At 35.0% G+C, this 23,457-nt stretch overlaps 1 protein-coding gene across 1 annotated transcript in view; it reads left to right on the top strand.

Moving 5' to 3' along the window:
* Positions 1–23,457, top strand: part of HDAC9 (histone deacetylase 9) — a 506,624-nt gene that overhangs the window by 269,114 nt on the left and 214,053 nt on the right. The window contains exon 15 of the mRNA XM_081970663.1: positions 10,202–10,510. Within this exon, the coding sequence (XP_081826789.1) occupies positions 10,202–10,510 (309 nt within the window). The remainder of the gene's footprint in view (positions 1–10,201; positions 10,511–23,457) is intronic.

Below are 23,457 nucleotides of genomic sequence, written 5' to 3'. Positions count from 1 at the left end.
CAAAAATAGATAGCCATCTGTAATCATATGGTTGAAACTAGATGTTCTGTGCAAAGATTCATTTCTTTTTTGTTTGCTAAAATCTGTATAAGTCAGCCTAGTGCTACCTATAAACTTTCATTATTTTTGTCAGGATGATGAAAGCATTAACTTACCTCAATTCCCAGTATTTTCTGTGTGCCATGACCTTTAGGAAAAAAGTGAAATATTCCTAGCACAATCTGAGCCCTTTGCCTCTCTCTGATTCAGATTCACCTTCTCATATTGTGAGAAAAAGAAGAAAAAGTACTGTAACATTCTATCCAATTTCTTCCACATCATAACCCAATTTGAATCCTATTATAATCTTTCTATTTTCTTATTTTTAAGCAACAAATTTCCAATGTTGCACATTTCAAGTTGTATGCACCCTTGAATTGACAGAACTGAGGATGGTTTTGTATATTTGAATGAAAGATCTCCAGCATGTATTTTTCCTACATGCACACACTGGATTGTACTCTCAATCAGTATTTATAGAATTCAAATATTCTTTTCCTTATCTATTTCTATCAGTTTCAAATCACATGAAATTAAAATTTGTATTCTGGATCAACTGAAATTTATTCATTATCTGCAAAGGCAAAAAGACCTAGTCTAGATTGCTAAAAACTATTTTTGACCTCCTGAAGTTTCCATGCTAGAGTTGAATTCAGGAGAACTATAAATTATTCACTTAGAATTATTCATGTATTCATTATTCAATGGAGTACAGATACTTAATACCAAAGATCTGTTTTTTTTTAAAAAAATCCAGATTAATCCATTTCCCTATCCAGAGCATCTCATTTGTTCAAATTAACTGCCAATTTATTTGCCTTTGTCTATCTCAAACATCTGCCTGAATTCTACAATAAAATGAGGTAAAGCTGAGTTTCAGCCATAGTTTAAGAGCACTTCAACAAAACTTCGAGCAAATCTACCCTTTTATAAGATACAAATATGAAACCTAGTCCTCCTGGAACATAAATCTAGAGAAGACATGTATCACAAGTGTCTATAAAAAAGGTGGTTGTTGTTGTTAGTTACAAAGTTGTGTCCGACTCATTGCAACCCATGGACGATGTTCCTCCAGGCCTTCCTGGACTCTACCATCCGCTGGAGTCCATTTAAGCTCACTCCGACTGCTTCAGTGACTCCATCCAGCCACCTCATTCTCTGTCATCCCCTTCTTCTTTTGCCCTCAATTTTTCCCAGCATCAGGCTCTTTTCCAATGAGTCCTTCTTCTCATTAGGTGGCCAAATTATTTGAGTTTCATCTTCAGGATCTGGCCTTTTAGAGAGCAATCAGGGTTGATTGCCTTGCAGTCCAAGGGACTTGCAGAAGTCTTCTCCAGCACCATAGTTCAAACGCCTCGACTCTTTGGTGCTCAGCCTTTCTTATGGTCCAAATTTCACAGCCATACATTGCAACTGGCAAAACAATAGCCATGACTATATGTACTTTTGTTGGCAGGGTGATATCTCTGCTTTTTAGTATACTGTCTAGATTTGCCATAGCTTTCTTCCCCAGGAGCAAGCGTCTTTTAATTTCTTGGCTGTAGTCCCCATCTGCAGTGATCTTGGAGCCCAGGAAAATAAAATCTGTCACTACCTCCATTTCTTCCCCATCTATTTGCCACAAATTGAGAGAGCTGGATGCCATGATCTTAGTTTTCTTAATGTTGAGTTTCAAACCAACTTTTGCACTCTCCTTCTTCACCCACATCAAGAGGCTCTTCAGTTTCTCTTCATTTTCTGCCATGAGAATGGTATCATCTATATATCTGAGGCTGTTGATATTTTATTGATATAAAATAGATACCAAAAACAAATAGTTGTTCTTGGCTCAGCAGCTAAAGCTACTGCCTAAGACTGCTTTAAAAAAAAAGTTTTTATTATGCATTTTTCTTTGGTATATATGTTTCCATTTCTGCAATAGCAGTGTACTGTCTGTAATACATCTCTTTTACACACACATAGTTTTATACATACCATAATTATAACCATTATTCTCATAATATGAGAATAGTACATACAATGTAATTGTCCCTTCTAATCATCCTATACAATTTAATCCATAATCAAATATAATTCATCAATAATATTGCTTATAGTACGTGTCTGTGTGTGTTTGTGTACCTGTATGTGGGTGTACACACTCACATGTAGGTATGTATTTATGTAGGTATATATACATACATACAAACATACCAGTGGTGGGATACGACCGATATGCCCCAGTACAGGCGTACCAGTGCCTGCTGGGGGCACCAGGTACAGTTCCAGTATGGTGCTCTGCAGGGCCCACCCTCCCACCCGCGCTCCTTAATTGTATTTGAGCTGATCGGGGCTTCCGTGCACGCGCATGGAGCGTACGGTGCCTGTGTGATGCTCCACCAAGCAGCTGGAACATCGCAGAAGAGTCACGGGCGGTAAGTACGCTTACGCACGCGCTGCACGCATGCATGTGGTGGACGCCTTGCCCCGTTGACCATACCGGTTGCACCGGAATCCGGAACCCACCACTGATATGTACATACACTTTTATTTTATTTATCATTCTTAATTATAAATTACTAACTTCTGCTTCTCTTCTCTTCTCTAACCATTTATAAAGTAGGTCCCAAGTTAAATAATACTCTGTTTCGTCTTTATCCTTAATTTTCATTGTTAACCTTTCCATTTTAGCACAGTCTAATATTTTCTTTTCATCTATTGGTATATTTATGTTTTTACAATTTTGTATGTACATAATTCTTTCTGCCATTACCACATATAATATTAAATATGTAATTATTTTATTATATTTTCCCAGTAATATACCTAAAGAAATTTTGCCATTTCTTCTAACCACCTTTTTAACTTTAACCAATTTTTTTTTTTTTTGCCATTGGACATGTCCACCACATATGGTAATAGGAACCTGGTATCTGTTTACATTTGTAGCATGCTAGCGATGTGTTTTGGAACATCTTTGCCATTCTTGCTGGTGGCAAACGCCATCTGTAGAATATTTTGTAAAGGTTTTCTTTATATGCTGTTGTCATAGTTAGTTTATAGTATCTTTCCCAAAGCTTTTGCTAATTGTCTACTTCTATAGTATATCCAAAAATTTTGGCCCATACTATCATGGTTTCTTTTATATGTTCTTCTTCCATTCTAAAATTCAATAAGTAGCTATATAATTTATTTTCTTTATCGTCTGTCCCTAGAAATATATGACCTAGTTCTAAGAGTTCTTTACAGAATCCATATATTTCTGAATCTTTCTTGTATCTCGTTTGTATTTGGATATATGGCCACAAGTCCAAATTGATTCCTTTTTTTTAGTTCCTGTTTTGATTTTAAATGCCCTTGTTCGTTTAGGATATCTTTATACTTTATGATTTTTTCCAGTTCAAGAGCATTTGGATGTATTAGCGCTTCTATTGTAGATAGCCAGACTAGTATTTTCATGTAATGTTTCTGGTTTTTTTCCCCATACTGAGAGCAGAGCATTCCTGATATAATGCCTTTTGATGTATCTATGTATTTTACTTTCCCATACCATGTAAATGCGTGCCATCCCAATTGTAAGTCATGTCCTTCTAAGTCAATATTCTTTTGTTTTTCAAGTTTAGCCACTCTTTTGCTCATGTGAGCACTGAAACCTGGTAATATAGCTCCCCTGGTAGTCCACCCCCTCCCCCTTATTTTTGGTCTCTTGTAACATTTTCCGTTTGATTCTTGTTTTTTTGCCTTGCCAGATAAACTTTAAAATCAATTTGTTTAGGTCCTCAAAAAACTTTTTCCCTAGTTTTATTGGAATTGCTTGAAATAAAAATTGTAATTTCAATAGAATATTCATTTTTGTTGCGGCTATCCTTCTGACCAACGACAACTGTAGATTTCTCCATTTTTCCAAGTCTGTCTTTATTTAATGTAGTTATCTTCTTTAATAATTGTACATCTTGCTATTAACCAGATTCCCAAATATTTAACTTTTTTCAGTTATATGCATGTCCATCTTTTCAGTTAATTCGTTTTTCTGTTTAGTTGTGAGATTCTTTGTCAACATCTTAGTCTTTTCCTTGTTTATTTTGAGTCCTGGCACCTCACCAAACTCTTCTATTCTTTTTATTAGTTTGGGTTCCATATCCAGGGGTTCCTAAAGTTACAGCCCATGATTTCTTGTCAGGAAAACGCCTTGAGTAAATTGCAAAAATCCATCCTCAAGATTGTAACAACATTCATATTTGTAGAGCTATCCCAAAGCCTTTGAATATTATGGCAGATTCCTAATATTTGAAGTGAACTGCAATCTTACAGTATGGTGTGGAACTCTTAATTGTAAAGAAGTCAAGATTATCAATAAATAATTGTTTCATCTTGTAATTCACATGATTCTTAATCATCTACACTAGATATTTTTGAGTTATTATAGCAATATTTGCTTTGGTATTGCTATTTTTATAAAATATTAATTTTTACTTAATGAAGACAATTTCTCTAAATGGATTTTATTCAGGTTGAAAGAAGAAAACACTATCTGTTTTCAATATTTAAATAAACAGCTGCTTACTGCCAGAAATGATTAAATGCATGGATGGATCTGTACATAATATTGCTTTTAGCTAAACTGACTAGTATAAATTATGTCCGTTAGGAATTTATGTCATGCTTCTTAGAGTACTTTGGAGAGAGCATGCAACCTAATTTATCTTTACAGTCCCTTAGTTTGCTCCTTTTAGTTGGTCCATTTGGGTCTTTTGTTCTTTGAATACCTACATGGCTATTTAATCTCAAGAACAGCAGGAAAGTTTTATTTTAGGACGGTTGACACTTGGAGTAAAGTTTGTGACTTTATCTGTGTACTGCATTCAGTAGTCAGTTTACTTAGATCTTCATGTTGAGTAAAACTCTCCTCTCTCTTTCTCTTTTTCTCTCCGTGCCCATTGCCACTGTTTAGATCAGAGGTGTCAAACTTGATTTCATTGAGGGCGCATCAGACTTGTGTTTGATCTTGAGGGGGCAGGTGGGTGTGGCCAGGGTGAACATGGCCAGCTCATGTCACTTGTGTTGGGGCCACCTGTGGTGGCCAAATGCTACGGCAGGACTTCCCCCAGATCCTTCCTCCCTCTCATTATAATTTCCTTCCTTCCTTCCTACCTTTCTTCCTTCCTTTTCTTCTTTTTCCTTCCCTCTTCATTTGCCTTTCTTCTTCCTTCCTCTCTTTCCTTCTTTTTCTTTCATTTTCTCTTCCGATCTTCCCATCTTTTTCTTTGTCTTTCCTCTTTACCTTTCTCTTTTCCTGTCCCTTCTTGGATGCTCAAATGCAAAAGGGGAAACATTCTCCTTTTGTTTTGTTCTGCTTTTAGTTTGTTTTGCTACCCCTCAGGCAGAGAAAATTGAGCTTTGGGGGGGGGTCACATGCAGCCCCCAACCTTCATTTTCACTGGCAGAGGCACCACAGGCCAGTCCTTCACTGTTTCCAGGATGGCCCCATAAGCCAGATGTAAACAATCCATGGGCCAGATCCGGCCCACGGGCCTTGAATTTGGCATCCCTGGTTTAAATGGACATGCAAATTCCTTGTAATTTCTGGGATACAAAAAATTGAAAGCTAATTTCTTTTGCATTTTAATAACTTGCAAACACTGGTTTATAAAGAAAAAATATATGTAATTATACAAAATTTAATCTTGTCGTTAATTCAAATATATACATTCTTTATTAAAGAACTATATTTCTAGCTCAGGGGACTATATATTTCTTGATATAATCCTTATATTATATTTGGATGTTTAAATAAATGATTATTCAAATTCAGATTAAAAGACCAATTTTCCACTCACATAAAATTGGTAGTAAAACTTCTTTTTGAAGATTAAATTTCAGTATGTACAATTGCATATTTTAACTCTATATTCATTTCAAAGGCAACATCTACTTCTTTTCAATTATAAATATTAAAATAATTAAGATGATGAATAAGATTCTAAATTTCTTAAGCCTGGTGTGATTGCATACTCTCTGTCCTACCTTTTTGTTTCTATTCCTTCACATGTTTCTCGTCCCAAGGGTACTTTTTCAGGAGGCAAGTGGACTTTCTTGTTTTGTTTTTTTAAAAGACATTTCGCTTCTCATTCAAGAAGCATTTTCGACTCTGACTAGATGGTGAGGAATGGAAGGATTTATATTCCTTGCAGACAGCTGGTTATTCGCATCCAGAGGATCATTGAAGCACTTGGAGGTACCTCTAAAGGTTACTCTTTGTGACCCACTCTGCAAGGAATATAAATCCTTCCATCCCCCACCATTCAGTCAGAGCTGAAGAAGCTTCTTGGATAAGAAGCAAAATATCTTTTAAAAAAATAAAACAAGAAAGTCCAGTTGCTCCTGAAAAAGTACCTTTGGGACAAGAAACATGCGAAGAAATAAAAACAAAAAGGTAGGAAAGATAGTATGCAATCAAACCAGATTTTGATTGCACAAAAGATGAGAAGTAAAACATCTTCAAAGAAAAAAACAAGAAAGTCCAGTTGCCTCCTGAAAAAGCATCTTTGGGACAACCATGACCTGGATGACTGAAAATCTCTATGGACTTTTCTTATTAAAAAATATTCAAAACAGATAATAGAAATAAATTTCAAATAATTTTAAATTATTATAGAAGTGTGGAAGATTATAAATAATAAATTATCTAGAAATATTTGAGTGATTTTATAAAATAGTAAAGTATAGATATTACCAGGAATGTGAATGCTTCAGAAATGATTGAAAAAGAGTGCTTCAGGCTCTACATGATAATGGGCACAGCACTTTTTCATTATTTATTGATGTTGCCTGACAATTTCAGTTTAACAAAGATTCAACTTTGCATACTTTTTTCAGGCACACGTGGAAGCCTGGAAAAAATAAATGGTGTTACAAGTGTGTTTGCAGAAGGTGCAACCTCCTTATTCCAAATCATTTTTGAAGCATATGAAGATTGCTAAAATCTTTTGGAGAGTCATGATTTTTTTCTTCCTATTGAGTATCTAGAACAGTGGTGGATTGCAGGGGGTACGCCCGGTATGGGCGTACCGGACCCTACCCAGAGCACCGGCTACTTTTCCGGTACGGTGCTCCGGATGGCCCATCTGCCCACCCAAGCTCCTTACCTGTCCTTTAATCCTTTGGTGCGTACGGTGCCTGTGCGATGCTCCACCGAGCACCTGGAGCATCGCGGAGGCGTGCAGAGGTGTTGCAGGCAGGTACGATGCATGCGTGTGCTGTGCACATGTGCGCTCATGCCACGTGCATCCATGTGGGTGACACCGGGCCCGTTCCAACCGTACTGGTTGAAACTGGATCCGGAACCCACCACTGATCTAGAAATATACTTGCTAAAATTTCTATGCTGTATTCTCAATTGTCAAACATATCTTTAAAATTATGTAATCAGATATCCTTTGGGGTATTATTCAATAGGAGCTGAGGCCAATAACCTGATTTATCCTGTCACTTGCCATGTGCTACTATTGGTAATATCAGGCAACTTGAAGACATGTGAACTGCCATGCTGGTTGAGAATTCCACACATCTTGTTGGAGTTTCCAGAATTAAGAAACACTGCTCTATCTTATGAATATAGGATTCTATTCTTTCCTAGAGACTATCTAATGGCCTGGTTGGCCTCTTTGGTCAAAACAATGCACTATTTTTCAGTTTTTTCCAGCTTTTTCTTTGTGCTTGTTTTGAGTTGTCAGTTTCTCCATCCTTTACAGCTGCTAGGAAAGAAATAAATGCATCCCTGATTCCTGCCCACTTCTACAAAATTAGGTTGATCTCCAGTTGCTTTCCTACCACAGCCATATGGGTTTCTTCCCCTCGATTTCTGACTGGGAGCTAGAGACATCTTGTGACAATTGTATGGAAAGGAAGTAGTCAGTTATATTTGGTGAAGCTGAAATGTTTTTTTTTTAAATGAAGGATATTTCAGCAGTGAAATGATCTAAATTTCTTCAGTGATGCACAATATGTTATTGGGGAAATATTACTGTTGGGTTGATTAAACAGACATCGGTGCTTACTTTCTCTGTATGTGAATATTATATGTGCACATGTTATGAAAATTCACTTGCATATATAAATCTATTATGTAGGTTTACAAAAAAAAGCTTGGAATTTATTTCATGTATCAGTGCTAAAGTTGCTGTAAATGTGCTCTTTATGTGAACTATGCCAGATGTCACATGAGGGTTGCAACATCTGCCTTATCAGGTCTGCAAGAATAGCACTATAATGCATCACAGAAGAAAAAAAATCCACTTTGAACTTGAAAGCATGCAGAAGGAGTACAGTGAGGAAATAAATATGTTTCCTAACTGTGCTGTAATCTGGATCTCATTCTCTCTTGGATTTTCTTTAAGGGTAACCCACCTGATGCCGAGCAACTGGCATATGGAATGTTTTACAGATGGTCCAGCATCAGTGACTCATGTAGCTGTAGATGATTATCTGTCACACAGATGTTTCAGCTTGTATTTTTCAACTGACCAGTCAGCAGCAACCATTTCTGGTGGCTCAGCAACAGATGTTTCAAATGTCTGAATATCTTGTCCATTCTGAAGATAAGCAGCTAGTTCCTTTACATACCTGATACATTGCAGTAGTTTTGGAAGCAATTGGAGAATGTGTGTTTCCTTGTACAGCTTCTATCTTGAGTTTTATCATCACACTAGAAGAGATCAATTCCTTGCTCTTATCCAAATGTACTCTTGTTTTCAGAAGCAAATCTGGGATCGCGATTGAAATTATTACCGATCTTTTAATTTTCTTCTTGGATTTTCTTCATTAATTCATTCATATATAATTGCAACTAGTAAACATAAATACCAACAGCCCAAGACTGTCAACTTTGCAAAGAGTTCACTTATAATGACTAAAAGAATAAAGGAAAGCCAATGTCAGTTTGCTATATTTAAGAAATGACTGATGCAATCTGAAAACCGAGTGTTCTGATAACTTTAAGATAAAGTTTATATAAATATTGTTAACTAGTATGAAGTTAGCCAAGTATAAATAGAAAAATAATTATCTGTTTTCTCCTTCAGAGTTGTTACAAAAGATGTTGAATTTATCTAACATGATATTAATCAAACACACACTAATTAATCCTTTTCCATTATTCCCCATTGTCTCTACACAGTTGTCTGTAAAGACAGAGGACCGAAAAACTCTAGATTGTATTTTAAAGCTACTATATTTATTATAAACCATCCAATAAATATAGTACATTTAAAATAAAATTAATATTTAGAATTTGAAACCAAACTGCTAAGCTTATTTTACCCTAAATCATAGTTGGATTACGACCAAGCAAAACAAGCCTTGTGACAAAGGGTAGAGGACATCAAGGAGCAAGTGGACTTAGGGAAAGCTCTGTTGTTTCTGGCTCCAGACTCTAATACAGGGGTGTCCAAACTTGGGAACTTTAAGACTTGTGGACTTCAACTCCCAGAATTCCCCAGCCAGCTGGCTGGGGAATTCTGGGAGTTGAAGTCCACAAGTCTTAAAGTTCCCAAGTTTGGACACCCCTGCTCTAATAGATACGTTGTTACTCCTGCCAGTTGGAGATGGCAAACTACCGGAAAAACCCGCATTGTGCCATGCGCTTCCATCAGCCATCCTGAAATCTTCAAAGTCTGATCAGTTATGTCATTATGCAATTTTAAGCTCATAATTTAATGATTTTATAGCTAATGCATTTCTTACTTGGGATGGAACACCAATACAGAAAATGCTATATTTAAAAGTAAAAACATGAGAAAAATTAATATGTTTCCTATGATATGATATGATATGATATGATATGATATGATATGACATCTTGATATTTATGAACTTGGCTTAACAAGTGTATGGATATAATTGTGTATATATTGTAATGGATTTCTTACATATACATTATTGTACAGTTTTTTTCAATGCAACAAATGCAAAATGTGTATTTTGCTGTAATATGCAAGTTTCAGTTTTATTGTCCACTGCAAATTAAGTACTTTATATTTGAAAGATCTAAAGTGGCTTATTCTTATGAAATTATTGTGCTACAAATTGCTCATCTAATCCCATTGTAAAACATTGAGCCAAGTGGCTTTTTATCTTTATATTTCTCTGTTTACTCCTTTCATCCAATTCCTGTTCTGTATTTCAGATGCTTTCTAAGTCCATAGAACAATTAAAACAACCTGGCAGTTTGGAAGAAGCTGAAGAAGAGCTTCAAGGAGAGCATTTGATGCAGGAAGAAGGAGCTGCCCCTGTTGGTGTCAGCATTAGGGATGACAGCAGTAACATTTCTTTGCACAACTTGGGACAACCTTTTGGAGCTGTGAAGGTGAAAGAGGAACCAAAGGACAGTGATGGTGGTATTCAAAATCAGCAAATGGAATCTGGGAAGCAGTCTGCTTTTATGCAACAGGTAATAGGCACAGATTTAGCTCCAGATTTTATCATTAAAGTGATTATTTGAGTACAATGATGTTAACATTTTAAAATTCCTGATAAAAAGAATGTTTATTATTTTTTCCATCCTCAGAATCCCAAAGAGTTATGCAATTTAACATTCAGCATAATTAAGAACATAGATGTGCCCATACTTTAAGTATAGTGAAAAGGTGCTTGTTAAATTAAAGAATTCTTGCTATTGTATATACACCTTTTAGTAATTAGTAGAAGCCATATTAATTACAGTGGATTCTGCCTTATTAGATCTAGCGGAAAGGAACTCATTGTTGTATAAATTTTCTGTGGAGATCAGCAACTACTGACCAAACCTGAGATTTGTGCTTTTTATATTCATTCTTGCCTTTCTCTAAGCCTTTTTTGATATTGCCTAATGTACAATTTATTCATTTTGTATATGTACACTAGTAGCCCTACATACTGTTAAAGGGAGATAAATCTTTCCTTTGTTACACAGATACTGGTCCAAATACCAGTAATCTGAGCTTTGTATATAATATGAGGGAACCAATGTAGAAAACTAATACAAAAAACTGAATGTACTTTTTAAAATGAATTTTCTTCCTCTCCATTTTCATTAACTTTATGTGATTTTTTTTCTCTATTCCATTTGAAGGTATTTGTAGCAAGGAACCTAACTTTTAAATTATTAGATCTTTTCTTGTTAGCTGACCTGTTCTCAAATGACAGCACAGCACACACTATAGCAGAAAGGTTTACATGCTAATGACAGTGTCAGTATGTTTGGAATCCACTTTGTTCTTTGTTTAAAAGGCAACAACCATTCATTACACAGAACACAGTCCCTGAAAGAAACCGGGGACATTCTGAAAAGCATAGATGCTTCTGTGATTATTCAGATTCCTATTTAATCAAATGCTATATCATTGAGATAATTTGATATGCAGTACAAACAGTTTCTGACTTAACTCAGAGCTATGTCAGTCACTTCTTTTTTCCTGAAGAATAATAATGGTATGGAGGTAGACAGAAGTGCCTTGTGGAAACAGGAAGTCCAAGTAATTCATGCACTTGGAATGTAAGAACAGAGCAAAGAGAAGCAGAGGCTAATGTTTTATTCTCTGTTTTGAGAATAAAAAAAGGGCACTCTGTAAGTTGATTTATGTTAAGAGAAAATAGCACGGTGAATAGGGAAATTGTTAAGGAAGTTTTCCAGTGAAACATTTCCTTTTCTATTTCCTTTTGATATGTTTACTCTGTTGTAGTTTACTCCTGTTTAGCTAAAGATTCATTGTATTAACATCCCTTTATACATAGTCAGGATTGACCTGGAGTGAATTTTGAATTTTCTGTTATATTGTTTATATTTTAAGGTATTTTAAGATTCAATATACTTTTTAACAAGAGTATTTTGCCAAATGAAGAATATTCCTCTAATATAAGCTTGTAGTATTTACATTCTAACCTTATTTTTTTAAAAAAAAACATTATAAAAGTTTGCAATGTGTACAGACTAACATTTTTAATGTGAGTGCGCGTCTATAAATGTATATACCTATACACATAAGATAGGCAAATACAATGTTTTTATAATTGATTATTTTCTTACAGTGGACAAAATTCATAGCATAAGGTTTATATGCATCCATGTTATTTCTTGTCACAAATGTAGATATTTACCTAATTCATCATATGTAAGCACAGAAAAAAAGGCAGAACTTCTATGGTGTACATGAGTTTCTTTTACAGTGGAAATACCAGGATAAGAAAATGGTAATCTGTGAAACAGTTCTAAATTCTAAACTATATACCTATACCACAACTGTTGCCTTTTCCAGTGACATATATTGGTTTATTATTTTCTTTAGACTTTAGATTGTTTATTTGGTGCTATTCCCCCCACTTCTCAATATCTGCCCCACAAGCAGTTTTATTTACTAAATCTAAAACGGAGAATTCCACCATTCAGGAGGTCCTTCACCATTCAACTCCACCATTCAACTTCTTAAACATGTGCTACAGGAGGAGGAAGAGATATAAGCTTTTAATTCATTGTTGAACTTTGGGGACATATTTTTTTTCCCCAGTAAGAGACCAGCTACAGTATTTCCATTAATATTATGTAGAGACAGACCATTATGAAATTTTAGAATATAATACATCTTTGGAAGCTATTCTTTCTTGAACAAAACTCCTTAAGTAGGCATATAATATGTATAATGTTATATGTTTATATAAAGAAGGCATATAAAGTATATTCTATATTTTATTTAGATAAGAACCTGAACATAGGTTTTCTATAAAATGTTTCAAAAGTACATATAACTAGAAAGAAAGAAAGGTATTTTTATAATGCAGTTGAAAAAACATATCCCATTCTAGCCAACTGATTTCTATGCTATTTAATTTTTCCAAAAATTACCTGAAACAAGTGAAAAGAGAAAACTGGGTTTAAGAAATTTTATTTTTTATTACCACATTTAAAATCTATTGTACTTATTATAATTTACACTTTTGGTGATTTCTTGTTTGTGTTGTAAAATATTTTGTTTGTATGTTCCCTATTTTACCTAATACAAATTTATATATTTCTTTCACAAATAAAGATTTTTTTCTCAAATGATTTCCTTTCATCTACTTGACTTTGTGTAAATTTGATTAATTCCTAAAGCTAGTTCTTTTTATTTGATATTGGCATTTGCTTATTACTGTTCAAACAATGGATTTAGAACCATGATTTTATTCCCCATTTTAAATTACACAAAGTCTATTTCTGGTTTGTTATGTGATTCCACATTAACCATCACACATTGTAAAACATATGGAAAAATTATCTGTGCATGTTCATTTTCTCCTCATCACATTTGTCTTAACTTGTGCATCAACCATTGCATCATCTTGAAAAATGTAGTATAAATAAATACCAGTTTTCCCGAATTTTGATTCTAGTTATTCAAAGTTTTTAACTTTGGATACGGTTTGACTCCAAATGTTTTAAAAATTAGTATGGAAGAAATTTATTTGCTCATGAAATATTATAGAATTGATGGTAATCCTGAGGAATTTACAGTCAAGAAATACAAGGTGACCATTTTAAGCTTATTTTTTTAAAAATCACACATTAACAACTAACACCTCCAGTATAGGACAAATTGTTAATATTTCAAATATTTCAAATTCATTCAAATCAATAGGAATAGTCATGTCTTATTTACCCAGTAAATTACACTACAACAAAACACATCCCTTTGCATATTGTCACATGATAAGATCAACTTCTTCAAGTAATTCCTAAAACAACATTTGTGGGATGTTACATGTTTTCTGGACTGATATCAACTATTAAACAAAATCTTCCTAAGGAGAAGCGCTCAGATATCAAGTTGGGCAGGACTGTATAGTGTTTTTATTTTTATAAAAAGCTGAATATCCTACAGGGAAAACCTATTAACTCATGGTCAGCAGTCACCTCTCATCTGCTGAAATAGATGAATGAAGCTTAGGCAGTAATGAATATAGTAGCCTCTAAAGTGCCACAAGTTTCCTCATATTTTTCCTTCAGAAAATTTAATACAGCTATCCTGGAAACTCTTTCTTTGTGTGCCATTCCTGATGAAAAAGATTCTAAATAAATCATTTAAAATGTTAGTAAAAATATTAAAAAAATCTCATTGTGGTAAGTGTATACACATTATAAAAAATTAAAATTATTTTACTTTGGAAAAATTATTTTGGATAAATCATTCACAATATCATATCCATTTGTATTATTAACAGATAGGGAGATGCGAAACATTTCGAATTATTTGTGTTGCAATATGGAAGTTTGAACCATTGCAGAAGTGTTTCAAATTTGAAACAGTTCTGCTTCAGATACAAAATAGATGTCTTGATCTTGAATTAGGAGCATTTGTACATCAACAAATGGTTGGAACAACCCATTTTGAGGTCCAAACATTTCAGACACAAAGCATTTAACACCCGTACCAATCTAAAGTCACTTTTTGTAATTTGTTGTTCCACGTCCTGTCAATTATTAAATATTTATGTATGAATAACATTTCATTCCATAAAATATTAGAATTCAAAAGAAAAACAACTTATGTCCCTCCTAAAAGAGTTAAAGTGGCTACCAGCAGTTTCTTCAAAAGCTTTTCCTAATATGTGTTCATTTGTGCACATATATAGTCAACACTTCCACTGGGACTGCTAATGGAATGAAATAGTTAACGTATACATACATGCACATACAATACATGCAGTCATTACCTATCAAAATTGGAATCAGAATTTCCATTGCAAAGCAAGTTAGTTAAATGAATTGTGTCTAATGTTATGGACCTTTTTGTCATAGTTATTAAATGAATCATTGCAGTTGTTAAGTGGATCATCCAGTCATTAAACAAATTGGGCTTCCCCAATTGACTTTGCTTGTTGGAATCTATCTGGGAAAGTCACAAATGATAATCATATGACCTTGAGATGCAGAAACTGTCATAAATACATGCCAGATGCCAAGCATCCAGATTTTGATTATGTGATTTTGGGGATGTTGCAAAAATCATAAGTGCAAAGATTGAATATGGATATGTCACTTTTTTCAGGGCTGCTATAACTTTGAACAGTTGCTAAATGAATGATTATAAGTCGAGCACTACCTGTATGAGCTGCCTTCAAATAAGGTACATCCAATATTCTAGAGCAGTGTTTCTTGGCAGCTTTAAGATGTGTAGATGTCAGCTTTGAGAATTCATAGCTAGTATGCTATATGGAGAATTCTGGGAGGTGGGGGTCCATATATATATTAGCATTTCCAAGTTTGAGAAACACTGTTCTAGAGGACATGGTTATTCTAATAACTCAAGAAAGAGTGTTTCACTTAGACCAATACATTTCGTGAATCAGTCCCTTTCAAGTATTATGCACCTTGTTTTTTATTCATAGAGCAAGCCTAATCACTTGCTCTATGAAAAATAATAATTATAAAATTTAGTGATTACACAATATGTTTTCAGCAAACTGTTGCATTTAAACAATATATATATTTAAGGAATCCTAAAATTTTAACATTTTCATTAGCTATGCATATTCTTAAAATTCAAACAAACATTCTGGGTTTGGTTTGGTTTTTTCCCTGCCTGTATACTCTGTACGTACGTACACACACACACACACACACACACACACACACACACACACACCTCCATTTTCTTTGATTGGTGTACCATGCATACAAAGGATGACAACAATTAGAAGTAATTTTCAGCATTTCAACTATGAATAAAATTGAGGGTTGGAATATTAAGGGAACAGATTGCAATGTCACATCGTAAAAGTTAATAATTTTAAAAAGTATTTCATGCTGCATTTCAAGACATTATTAAACTATGCATATTGTGAAAATATATTACACTAAATTTTATAGCAGTTTGGATTTTGTATATTTAACAATTTCAATCTGCAACTATGGCAGTCCTCTTCTGTTTTTCATATATGTTGGTCCTCATTACCATAACTCCCAGTCATCAAAGGCTAGATGTGAACAAGATTGAGAAAAACTATTTGATAAACTACAGTTGTTTACAATGAAATGAAATAGCTATTTCTGTAAGCTAGCATGAAAGTTCTAGCTGCTACTACAATTGCGACTATAATTCTTAGTGCTTCAGGAAATGTATGTTAAGGACTTTAAATCATTTCTGCTTGTTTGTTGCATTGAATAAAATCAAATGCAATTCTTTTGCTTGTTGTTATTTTTGTTTATCTTCATTTCAGCCTTTGGCATAATTAAGACTCACTGATGGAGTCTTAATTATGTGACTAAATTTCAGTCATGTTACTAAATTTCAGTCAACTTCCTCAATTTTGTTATTGAAATTCAACTATGCTAAATGAAAAAACCCTCACGTTTCTGTAACTAGATTTCACATTCTTTGTTCAAAATTCATGATACAATTATAAATACTCATTCCATGTTTTATCTTCACTGGCATTCCTAGATACTTTAAATGAAAAATAAAATTCTCTTTTTTTCTCAGGAACCAACTTTTTTGTGTTCAAAAATTTTGTGTTAATACTTCAGATAAACATTATCATCTTAATTAATTCTTCATTACAGTTACAACCAGGTTGTTTGCTTCCCAAGGGTGGCAAATCTCTCATGTCAATACTCCATTCTCCCTATCTTTTAACCATCATAGTTCTTTAGAGAATAAAATAAACTTCTATTTCCTATAATGAAATTTGCTGCTATTGATTTTTTTGGTATCATCCTTGTACTCCTATTGTCACATCAGAGGCAGGTGGTTTATTCCATAGAGCCTGGATCCAAGCAAAGGGGCATGCATTCAGAAATTGCAGGAAAGCAACTAGAGTTTTTAATGCTGAATCTTATAGGTCCCACTCCACCTTCAACTATTAAATCTAAGTAGATAAAATAGAGTAGTGTGGAAACTAATTGCCTTTAAAAAAATAAACTGGTATCTTCAGCATTGAAGCAACCAAGATATAGAATTCTTTTAATGCTGTTTTCATTCTCTATGTGCTAGTTTCGACTCTATCTTCAGTCCTTCAAATTATTAGGATTCACCAACATTTATAATAAATATAGTTGTAAAAGTACCAAAATAGTTAAGGGAGAGTCTGCACTGTACTTGAAGGTCAAAGATGCTTCCCTAATCCAGGAATACAAACATAATCCCTGTTTTCCTGAAAATGTTTGTGTCTTGTCCTAGAATTAGGTATCAACCCTTTATGTGTGTCCCGGATCCAAGAAAAAACGCACACTTAATTTAAACTGTTGCAGAAGGGGTTGTGTTTAAACAGTCACACACAGCAAAACAGCTTTTCTAATGGTAGAACTAATATCTAATCGTTCTATTAGGTGTCATAAAAAAATATAATCTGCACAAAGTGGTGGCGAAAAAAATCACTAATATATGTGGAGGAAAACAGCAATAATAATGCTGAATTAATTATTTAGACAAAATTCAGGAAACATTTCCTATATGCCTATACATATTCCATGGATTATATTAATAAGCATATGGGATAGACATGTGTATGGAATAAGAAATCTGTGAAAGTACAAGATTAGGATATGAACCATATGCCATCTTCAGAATATCCATAGCCAAAAGTTCTACAGAGGATAGAAACAACTCATTCCAACTTTGTTCTCTGTCTGGCATTCACATAGCTGCTAGGAGCAAACATTCTGAATATCAGGAAAGGAAAGGACATTTCAGAGAACAGAAAAAGGTTTTGGCCTCAAACTTGGAAGTGAAGGACACACATTCAGGGCACATACATAGTACTTTCCAGATGTAATGGGACAATGCCATTCCACAGAGCAGGATTAATTTTATTATTTCACCGATTCTTCTGTATCAAACAACTGTTTTATATGAATATTACAAATTTCATTTATATAGTGGCAATGTAAAATGGAACCAACCATAGGTGTAACAGCACCACCCATAATTCTCCAGAAATCATATAAAGCTTGGATAGAAATTTGTAGAGCTTTCATTTTTTTTAAATGTAAAGCTTTCTTCATTGTATTTTAAGGCACACATCTGAAAGATTTCAACGAAATTCAAGATTCCTTTAAAATATCACTGAAATCAAGAAATCTTAATCCCATGTGAACTGCATCATTGAATGGCTGACCTTAAAGATATTTTTGGGCTAAAAGTGCCAACAATATTTATTTTTAGAAAACAAAATAGTCAGCATTTTCATTTATGTGCACCTATTTGTTGCTGAATGACATGAAATACTTTGTTAGTGATTCAATAAAAGAGTTATTGGGCAAGTAAATGTTATAGAGAGACAAGCCATTTTTTTATCCAAAATGTATCCATGTTTATATTAAAACTTTACTTATATGAAAAAATGTTCTTCCCACTATATTATTCTTTTAAACATTGCTTTACCACTGTGATCAACAAGGATAAAGAATGCCTTAGAAATAGAAATTTTAGCTGATGCACCCTCAAAATTTACTAGTGATCTAATCTGGCACTCTGGAGTGTTCAGCCATATTATTTACCAGCACACATGCGAATTGGGTTTTAAAAAAATATTTTACTGCCAAGCAAATTCAACAGTGACAAATTATTTCAGCCTGCTGTTGGCAGTGTCACTGGAAATACCCAAAAGTGCTGATAAATATATTGTATGACTGAGGGCCAACCTACACATCAGGAATTTGTATAGTATGGTCCTTCTGAAAAGCTACTGCTTAAGATTACAGTTGAGTCTTTGTGTAATGGAGTGATAGCACACACTTTTGTGTAGATAAGTAGCCAGTAAAGAAGAAAGTGTGGGCATACTCTACCATGTTAATTCTAGTCACAGGATTTGTCAAGTTCTCCCATAGCATTTGAAATTCTACACTCCTAGAAATCTTGAATTTCATTCTTTTTATGGATATCTACAGTGATTCTTGTATTAGATCTACATTGTTTGTAATTTGGAAACTGGGAGACATCTTAGAAAGAAGAAAAAAGACACAGCTAAAAAAAGACTACTACTTATTTATTTTGGATACTGAAAAATAGCATAATGCTCATCTGTTTTCCCCCACAACACCCAGATGTATAAGTCTGTAGACCTGAGAAGAGAATCTAGATTATGGATTAGAAAGTAATATGAACAGTACATATGTTATTCCAATTTATATGCATATGTGTTATTTAAAAATAAGTGCTAGTTTTAGCAATGAATTCATCAGAATGCTACATCCTGATGTTCAAGAAAAAGGATTGGCAACCCTAAAAGATTAGGTACCAGTCTGCCCAATGGTATTTGAAAGCACATCCTGGATTCCTCACAATTAAAAAAGAAATAATAAACACTTTAAAGAATCATTCTAATCACGTAAATCCACACATTTAGAGAAATTTCAGCATGAACAAAAATGCTTTTGGCATTCTTATATGAGCCATCAGGAGATCACTAACATCAAGTGGTGATGAAATGCTTGCGAAATTTGGATGAATGTGAGATGACCAACAACCAGCATACAAGATTGCACAGTTGTGTTCATAGGCTGACAAAGTTTCTGAATGTCCTTAGATAAACATAAGCCACAGAAAAAGCAGATTTGTCTTACATGGAGTCTAAGCACATACATGATTACTTAGAATAAATCTTTCATAAAAAGCATAGCATCTTTAAAGTGAATTGCTTTATTGTCACAATGTTCATGTTCAATAGACTGATCAAATTTGATATAAAAAACTTAAGGATGATTCAAAAGCAGATTTGACAATTAGGTAAGTAGGGTTTTGTCACAGGACAGAATGTTCATTTTTGTTCTACTCCTTTTTTCCCCACTGTCTGTCAGTAACAACTATTTTTCTTTATCCATTAAAATCCTTGGGTTATTTAATGGTTGTTGCCCTTGGATAAAAAGTATCCGTTGATCATTTTAAATAATAAAATATAAGTTCAATGGACTGCCCTGTATGGGAGGCCTAAACCAACTGAGTTGTACACTATTTTTACATATGTAGATCTAGCAGGTTAGTCTTTTAATATGTGGACTAAGCACAGAGGATTATATTCTATGCAATATATCTCTGAATTTCCAACCATTACAAGAGCATGTTAGTAGTTTTCAGCTTCTGCTTATCACTTCCATTTATCATCTGACTGGTCAGTGCAAGAAAAAGACTACTAGTTTATCTAGGCCTCAATTTTGATTCCACACAGTTCTTCTAGTCTTGAAGAAGAAATGTACATCCTCTTCAATCCCATATACTTATATTGATAGTAATCAGCTATACTTTTGAAGCAAATGTTAATAATCCCAACATTCAAACTTTTTGATAAACTCTGTTGATTGCATAACAATTTGACTCCACCCCAACAACAAATTCATGTTTGATATTCATAACACAATGATAGGGAAATTATGAAGAAATTATATTGTTCATATAGTAATTTTCTCACATTTGTGAGCGTCTTACATTTTTCAAATGATTTTACTTTTCCTAGTCTAATCTAGTATAAAAGTTTTACTGTTACAGTTTGTGTGTGGCCAGGCAATGGCATATGGAAAACATGTTTCCTGCTATTTAATTTAATTACTCCAATCATGTGCCAGCCCCAGGCATGTCATTCTGGACCTGTGAGGCTCTTTGTCTGTCAAAGAGATGGACAATATCTTGGCTTTGTTTAGTTGCTCTGCAGGCTGTGGATAAAAAACACTGAAATACCGACTGTTTGTTTAACCAAAGTTTGCATTTTTTGCCATTTGGCTTTGATTTCTTTTTGTTTTCCAGCAAGGAAAGGAAAGGACAGGACATTTTGGCCTTGCTGAGCTAAAAGGGAAACATAAGGATAAGAAGATGAACTGTCACATTTCTGAGGTTTGCTGTATGAAAATGTGTTCTGGTTAGAAATGAGCTTTGTTAGCAGAAATTAAAGACATGAATCACGGTTTATTTTAGACTTCCCTGCTAGTGTGGCACAAATGGAACAAAAACATTTAAAAAAGAGAAATGGAGGGAGGCAGAAGGGGGATCTATTATAATTGTTTCCTTATAATGAACTAAGTTTTGAATATTTTTTGGTGGTTTGGGAATATTATTTCATTTGTAGCATCATCTTTAGTGGGCAAAATAATAAAGAGAGCAGATACCCCCCACCCCCACCTCTCCATAGAGAGATTGATTCTGCTTTGAAATAATCTGCAGGCATAGAGTAAAGTGCCTATCTTTTTTGATTGATTGATCGATCGATTGATATATCGCAACTCTTGCAAGTTTTATAATGATTTCCATAGGGACTGAACCTGGAACCTTTTGCATAACTCCATTATTGACCATTGCCTTTCATCTAATGAAGGAAATCAGGCCTTACTGAAAAGTTTAATATTAAAACAACTTGCATGATATATGTATGTGTTCAGGAGAAAAGAAGAGCTGAAAGTTTTGAACTTTTACTTTTACTCATGTATGGAGTAAAAAAAAGTGCATAGTCTTTTCTAGTAAGGCTAAAAAAAGATTGCTAGAAAAATACAAGCAAAACTATTGAAGAAAATGAATGTTAGACATACTTGTAATTTCTGTTAATTCCACTAGTATGTTGGAATTCAATTTTCTTTTAACTTTTTAAATTTAATTTCTCCATTCAGTTGGAGGTATATGATAAAGTGCATATTGAATGATTATCATTATTTCATCCTGCTTAGATATGTGATATGTTGCGTTATGAATAATCTACCAGAATTGCTTATTAATAGCAAGTAGGCAAAGCTGTCTATATTTTGCCACAATGACAGATTAAGCCTCACGAGATTGGAATGCAAGCAATGGCCTTTGTATACAGGTTGTCCTCGACTTATGGCCACAATGGAGTCCAATATTTTCGTTGTTACATTTGTTAAGCGAGTTTGGCTCTAACTGTTCTCACCGTTGTTAAGTGAATCTGATTTCTCCAGAAGGTCACAAAAGGGGATCACATGACTTTGGGACACAGCATTGGTCATAAATGTGGACCAGTTGCCAAGCATCTGAATGTTGATCACACAATTGTGGGGTTGCTGCAAAGTTCATAACTGAAAAATGGTCATAAGTCAATTTTTTTCAGTGCTGTTGTAACGTTGAATGGTTACAAAAAAAACTGTAAATCGAAGACTACATGTAATATGATATTGAAATGTGCATAGCAATGTATAATATAACAATTTTTTGTTATTTAACCTTCTTGCGTCTCTTTCATGAGAATGCGTCAGTAGATGGAGAAAGAGTTGGTACAGGGTGTTCTTTAGGGAGAACGAGGCAGATAGGAACTGAGGCAAGGCAGGTTGAAGCTAACACAACCTTTATTTACAAAAAGACAACAGCTCAATATCACGGCTAACTCAGTAAGGCAATGAGCGGGGCAAATGACAGCTGACAGGTCTTTTATACTCGAGCCGAACAGTGGCAGTCCAATCGGGAGGCTGGATTCTCCCGCCAGCTGGCTGGTGCGTCTTGGCCAATCAGGAGAGGCCAAGGCAAGTCTATGGCAGAAGGTTTTACAAGCAAGTAGCAAGGTAGAAAAAGTTAGGCACTCTTCAGTAAGCAGTTAACAAGCTAGTGAAAGTGAAGAACGTTTCAATACACAACACAGGGTCATGTCCTAGGACAGTGATGGTGAACCTTTTTTGGTTCGCGTGCCACAAGTGGGGGGAGCGCAGGGGGGTTGAGTTTGGGCGTGCCGCACCCATAATGCAACGTGCGACACCCCCCCAGTGCGCATGCACGCACAACGCGCGAACCCCCCCATTTTTACATGCTTTTTTTGCCCTCCCCAGGCTCCAGGGGCTTTATAGGAACCTGGGGAGGGTGAAAAGAGCCTCCCCCGACCCCCCGGAGGCTTCAGGAACCGTCCCTGAAGCCTTCGGAGCGCTTAAAACCACCCTCCGAGCAAACCGGAAGTGACTTCCGGGTTGCTCGGAGGGTGGTTTTAAGCGCTCCGAAGGCATCAGGGAAGCCTCGGACGGTCCCTGAAGCCTTCGGAATGCTTAAAACCACCCTCCGAGCAAACCGGAAGTGACTTCCGGGTTGCTCAGAGGGTCGTTTTAAGCGCTCCGAAGGCATCAGGGAAGCCTCGTACGGTGCCTGAAGCCTTCGGAGCGCTTAAAACCACCCTCCGAGCAAACCGGAAGTGACTTCCGGGTTGCTCGGAGGGTGGTTTTAAGCGCTCCGAAGGCATCAGGGAAGCCTCGGACGGTCCCTGAAGTCTTCGGAACGCTTAAAACAACCCTCTGAGCAACCCGGAAGCTTGCCATAATTGAGTGTTGAAAAACCCAACTATTTAATAATCTTAATAAAGCTGTAATTAGCCCAACATACTCTTCGATAAGAACAGAATTATCAGCCACAGTATCAGTAATCAGTTATCTAGGGACTACTACTGGTAGTCCTCAACTTACAACAGTTGCAATGACACTGAGAAAAGTGACATGATTGTTTTCACGCTTTTACAACC

The sequence above is a fragment of the Natrix helvetica genome, assembly GCF_964273705.1.
Source record: "Natrix helvetica genome assembly, chromosome: Z".
NCBI lineage: Eukaryota > Metazoa > Chordata > Lepidosauria > Squamata > Natricidae > Natrix > Natrix helvetica.
Note: the sequence above shows the minus strand (reverse complement) of the source record. Positions and strands in the feature narration are given on the sequence as shown.